This window comes from Oncorhynchus masou, unplaced genomic scaffold (genome assembly GCF_036934945.1).
Source record: "Oncorhynchus masou masou isolate Uvic2021 unplaced genomic scaffold, UVic_Omas_1.1 unplaced_scaffold_1739, whole genome shotgun sequence".
In the NCBI taxonomy this organism is placed as follows: domain Eukaryota; kingdom Metazoa; phylum Chordata; class Actinopteri; order Salmoniformes; family Salmonidae; genus Oncorhynchus; species Oncorhynchus masou.
The window spans coordinates 111629-117628 of record NW_027007539.1 but is presented as its reverse complement, the minus strand read 5'-3'; the positions used below and the strand labels follow the sequence as shown (position 1 = coordinate 117628).

The following is a 6000-nucleotide window of genomic DNA, read 5'->3' as shown; positions in this document are numbered from 1 at the left end:
CTCTTCACTGAGGAGGAAGAGGTACCCTCTTCAAGAGGAAGAAGGGGTTCTGTTCCCTCTTCACTGAGGAGGAGGAGGGGTTCTGTACCCTCTTCACTGAGGAAGAGGAGGAGGGGTTTATGTTCCCTCTTCACTGAGGAGGTAGAGGGGTTCTGTACCCTCTTCACTGAGGAAGAGGAGGGGTTTCTGTACCCTCTTCACTGAGGAGGAAGAGGAAGAGGGTTTTCTGTACCCTCTTCACTGAGGAGGAGGAGGGGTTCTGTACCCTCTTCACTGAGGAAGAGGAGGGGTTTCTGTACCCTCTTCACTGAGGAGGAGGAGGGGTTTCTGTACCCTCTTCACTGAGGAGGAGGAGGGGTTTCTGTACCCTCTTCACTGAGGAGGAAGAGGGGTGTCTGTACCCTCTTCACTGAGGAGGAAGGGGGGTGTCTGTACCCTCTTCACTGAGGAGGAAGAGGGGTGTCTGTACCCTCTTCACTGAGGAGGAAGAGGGGTGTCTGTACCCTCTTCACTGAGGAGGAAGAGGGGTGTCTGTACTGAGGAGGAAGAGGGGTGTCTGTACCCTCTTCACTGAGGAGGAAGAGGGGTGTCTGTACCCTCTTCACTGAGGAGGAGGAGGGGTTTCTGTACCCTCTTCACTGAGGAGGAGGAGGGGTTTCTGTACCCTCTTCACTGAGGAGGAAGGGGGGTGTCTGTACCCTCTTCACTGAGGAGGAAGAGGGGTGTCTGTACCCTCTTCACTGAGGAGGAAGAGGGGTGTCTGTACCCTCTTCACTGAGGAAGAGGAGGGGTTTCTGTACCCTCTTCACTGAGGAGGAAGCGGAAGAGGGGTTTCTGTACCCTCTTCACTGAGGAGGAAGGGGGGTTCTGTACCCTCCACTGAGGAGGAAGAGGGGTTTCTGTACCCTCTTCACTGAGGAGGAAGAGGGGTTCTGTACCCTCTTCACTGAGGAGGAAGAGGGTTTCTGTACCCTTTTCACTGTGGAGGAAGAGGGGTTTCTGTACCCTCTTCACTGAGGAGGAGGAGGGGTTCTGTACCCTCTTCACTGAGGAGGAGGAGGGGTTCTGTACCCTCTTCACTGAGGAGGAAGAGGGGTTACTGTACCCTTTTCACTGTGGAGGAAGAGGGGTTTCTGTACCCTCTTCACTGAGGAGGAGGAGGGGTTTCTGTACCCCTTCACTGAGGAGGAAGAGGGGTGTCTGTATCCTCTTCACTGAGGAGGAAGAGGGGTTGATGTTCCCTCTACACTGCTGTGTTGGTGTGTGTGGACCATGATAGATCCTTAGTGATGTGGACGTCACAGGAGGCTGTCGATCGGGAGGACGACTCATAATAATGGCTGGAACGGAGCGAATGGAAGGGCATAGAACACACGGAAACCATGGAAACCAGGAGTTTGATGTGTTTGATACCATTCCTCTGATTCCGCTCCAGCCATTACCACGAGCCCGTCCTCCCCAATTAAGATGCCACCAGCCTCCTGTGGTGGACACCAAGGAACATCAAGGTTTCCATTTCCTCCAGTACAGCCTCGTCTATGTTAATGGGAGCGTGGCTCAGCCATCTGCTTCCTGTAGTCCAACCATCAGCTCGTTTGTCTTACAGACAATCTAAACCAGCAAAATGTAAACGATTATTGAATGATTTCTAGTTCTTGCAAGCATTATATCGTGCATAAAGGGTTCATGAAGAAAATGATAATCTAGAAATCAGTGTTATTTTTTTGATTAGCATGTTGATAAACTTAGCACAGTTTCGTAACCCGCGACCTGATAGGCTACCCTTGAGGAGCTGTCCAATGCGGAGGTTCTGAAACCGCAAGGTGCCGAAACACTCACGTTCTGATAATTGAAGGACTGTGCCCAATCATACAATGTCAGTTTGGATGGTGTGGTGCTTGGTGCTTTCTGTGACAACTCGGCGCTCTTGCTGTACCTCCTGAACATAACCCTTGTTGATGAGGATTTATTTCTCATGCTGAGACTCAGCGCTATTTTCTGACGCCATTTTAGCAGATCTGTCGCTGCGTTGCGTTTCGGGACGGTTCGTCCAGCCCTCCACTCCGCTGCCTCGTCGGACGGCATCACAACCCCTCTGAGATTCATAATTGATGCTGAATAAATAAGAGATTTACAGTTCACTTTTTTTTTCTTTTTTTTTTTGCAGTTGGCTGACGCTCTTATCCTGAGCGGCCTATGAATGAACATCGTTCCTCTCAAACGATCACAACTTCGAGTTGGCTATGTAGGACTATATAGCCTATTATGTGAGCCTATGTGGTTGACGCTCTATTTGGCTCTACTCTAGGCTATGCAACGTAGGCTATTGGTTTCGTTTTTTGCTACGCGTGTAATAAAATAGCAAGAAAGACGTGTCATTTAAAACAAAATCGACGCTTGAGATAGGTTGTCGAGTCCACCCCATACAGAGAAGTCCTATGCGTATAAACGCCGGTCTGTAACAAGTGTGTCACGCATTGCTTCCAGCCACCAGTAGAGGTCGCTGTTAGCCCATCCATTTCCCTTGGTCCAATCTGTCGAGCTCTTTGATTTGAGATATTGTCAGTTACTGTAATGACAAATGAATAGTTTCCATTCCATTGAAGTCAATACATTTTCATCATGTCCAAACGGATTGATTAATGACGTTGTGTAGAATTATGGAGTAGAAGTTTCGAGATTGACCTCGTTACATTTCAAATGGCAGAAGTTACCCTGGAGGTTGCTCTTAAAAAGAGGTACAATTCTAGGTTGAGGAATGTAATAGCATAACTTAAATACACCTTTTACACACAAAAACAAGTCAACAGTAGCATTAAATACGACAACGATATGTCATATTAATGTCGTTTTTTTTCTTCGTTACAACTTTTTGAGAGCTTCAGCGATCTTACCGTGACTACATCGGACATTTATATTTGATCCCCGTGTTCACGCACACCTCCAAAATAGCCGTTCCGTACAGAGAACACACCTGTGCGAGAAAGGAGGCGCGCGTTTTTAAAAAGTCTTGGCACCACCGGTGGCGGCGGCGGGAGCAGGTTGCGTCGCAGCAAAGCGGCAGTGCCTATCTGACGGGTTGGTCCGCTATTTGAACTATGATTTAGTGGTTGAACAGCGGCACATAATTCAGATGGCTCGAGTGCATCCACCCTCATAATTAGCTGAGGGGGGTGGTGGGAGGTTCTACTGGCGTGACGTGGAAATTGGCTGTGTCTTTCTTGTTCAGCGACTCGATGCTTCTCTCTCTCTCCCTCTGTGATCAGTGGGTGAGAGGGGGGACGGAGCTATCACACAGCGGAGGATACAGCGTGCGCCTCCGGTAAATTACGCTTCCCTCCCCATTCATACACACACACACACACACACACAACAAATACACACACACACACACACACACACACACACTAACCACATCACACATTCTTTTTTTCTTTACATATCAGCCTCTTGGAACACACTACCCATGATTCCCACCACCATCATCACTGTTGTTTTGTTTATTTTTACTTCTTGTGCAAACAGAGTCATCCTCTCGTTGGCTCATCTCTCCGTTTTCTCCACCTCTCCGCTCCCTGCTGGATCCCTTCTGGGGGGGTAATAACACGACACCATTGAATCATTCTGCAGCCGTAGCTTTCTGCTTCATTTCTCGGCTGTTCTGAATGACGGGCGGAAGGTTCGACTTCGACGATGGAGGAACATACTGCGGAGGGTGGGAGGACGGTAAAGCCCACGGACATGGCATCTGTACCGGGCCAAAGGGCCAGGGCGAATACGCCGGCTCCTGGTCGCACGGCTTTGAGATAGTGGGGGTGTACACCTGGCCCAGCGGGAATACGTACCACGGCTACTGGTCCCAGGGGAAACGGCATGGGCTTGGGGTCGAAACCAAAGGGAAGTGGACTTACCGCGGTGAGTGGAGCCACGGATTCAAGGGTCGCTATGGACTCCGACAGAGTCACAATACACCTGCCCGGTACGATGGGACGTGGAGTAATGGCTTACAGGACGGGTATGGGATTGAGACCTATGGCGACGGTGGTAAGATATACAATTATACTGTTATACCGGATTGGCATGTAGTTTTTTTTAAATATATTGTGTGTGTCTCTTTAAACCGTGAACCAGTGGGATCTGTCGTGATGTGTTGTGGTTTTTGACGTGCGAAGAAGGTTCATGAAAAGACAGAACGGAGATGTGACTTTAGCTCTATTACGCGCAAGGAAAGACGTTTGTCACCGATGCGCCGTAAAATATTTGATTTAAGTCCACAATAAGTAGCTTCCAATCGATCATTTTGATTGATTAAATACATATTCGATGTGTTACTTATCTAAGCATCAGTTCATCATTTACAACGCTGCGTGGGTTCTCTCTCTCTCTCTCTCTCTCTGTCTCTCTCTCTCTCTCTCTCTCTCTGTCTCTCTCTCTCTCTCTCTCTGTCTCTGTCTCTCTGTCTCTCTCTCTCTCTCTCTCTCTCTCTGTCTCTCTGTCTCTGTCTCTCTGTCTCTGTCTCTCTCTCTCTCTCTCTCTCTCTCTCTCTCTCTCTCTCTCTCTCTCTCTCTCTGTCTCTCTGTCTCTCTGTCTCTCTGTCTCTCTCTCTCTCTCTCTCTCTCTCTCTCTCTCTCTCTCTCTCTGTCTCTCTCTCTCTCTCTCTCTCTCTCTCTCTCTGTCTCTCTCTCTCTCTCTCAGTACTAGACTATGAGTTGCCTGTGTTATTCCGTGACCAACAACTCGCGTTTTCAGCCATTGATTTATACTACACATGTGACGGTAACAATAACAGTGTACTCGGGGGTGATGGAGGGTGGAGAGATAGAGCGAGTTTGAGTTTGTGTGTGTGTGTGTGTGGTGTTTGGATTGGGTCAAATCAGGTCAAAGTGCGTGCAGAGCAACCCTCTGGCTAGCATAGATACTGCCATCGAGATTGTTATAGCTAGACTATCACCAAGCCTATTGGTCTATCCGTGGCCCATTCTAAGATTGAAACCATACTAAAATAAGACTTAAAAATATGTTTTTCCTATTGAAGCCTATTCCTTTCTGTCAGTAAACAGCCAGTATTGAAACCCCATAAAGATGTGTCCAATATACGCACGGTCCTCTATATAAACCCTTCATTCTCCTAACCTCCACAGTCAGCAGTGTTGACACCCTCGCCCGGTGCTGAAAGTGAAACCAGAGCTGACAGACAGACACATCGGTCTACAGGTGTCCTCTGTATATAACCTCACTACTATTATGTTACTGGTGTTCTTTCATTGTTTGTTATTTCATTTTCATTTTATTATCTTTATTTTTATTTTTTTACGTAACACTTATTTTTCTTAAAACTGCGTTGTTAAGGGCTTGTAAATGTAAGCATTTCACTATAAGGTCTACTACACCTGTTGTATTCAGCATTTCATTTCACTGTGCATTTCACTATAAGGTCTACTACACCTGTTGTATTCAGCATTTCACTGTAAGGTCTACTACACCTGTTGTATTCAGCATTTCACTGTAAGGTCTACTACACCTGTTGTATTCAGCATTTCACTGTAAGGTCTACTACACCTGTTGTATTCAGCATTTCACTGTGAGGTCTACTACACCTGTTGTATTCAGCATTTCACTGTGAGGTCTACTACACCTGTTGTATTCAGCATTTCACTGTAAGGTCTACTACACCTGTTGTATTCAGCATTTCACTGTGAGGTCTACTACACCTGTTGTATTCAGCATTTCACTGTGAGGTCTACTACACCTGTTGTATTCAGCATTTCACTGTGAGGTCTACTACACCTGTTGTATTCAGCATTTCACTGTGTCTACTACAGGTCTACTACACCTGTTGTATTCAGCATTTCACTGTGAGGTCTACTACACCTGTTGTATTCAGCATTTCACTGTAAGGTCTACTACACCTGTTGTATTCAGCATTTCACTGTAAGGTCTACTACACCTGTTGTATTCAGCATTTCACTGTGAGGTCTACTACACCTGTTGTATTCAGCA

At 47.1% G+C, this 6000-nt stretch overlaps 1 protein-coding gene across 7 annotated transcripts in view; it reads left to right on the top strand.

Annotated features, from left to right (window-relative positions):
* Positions 1-3189: 3189 nt before the first annotated feature.
* LOC135532134 (junctophilin-1-like) overlaps positions 3190-6000 on the top strand; it is a 95503-nt gene continuing 92692 nt past the window's right edge. For 4 of the 7 annotated variants that reach the window (XR_010454296.1, XR_010454295.1, XM_064959759.1 and 1 more), the window contains exons 1-2: positions 3190-3322; positions 3526-4044. Coding sequence is in view for 4 of the 7 variants with exons in the window: in XM_064959759.1 (XP_064815831.1) it covers positions 3666-4044 (379 nt within the window). In the remaining 3 variants the exon portion in view is untranslated. Of the gene's footprint in view, positions 3323-3356; positions 4045-5141; positions 5215-6000 lie in introns of those variants that run through there. The other 3 variants (XM_064959763.1, XM_064959760.1, XM_064959762.1) reach the window with 3 other exon arrangements.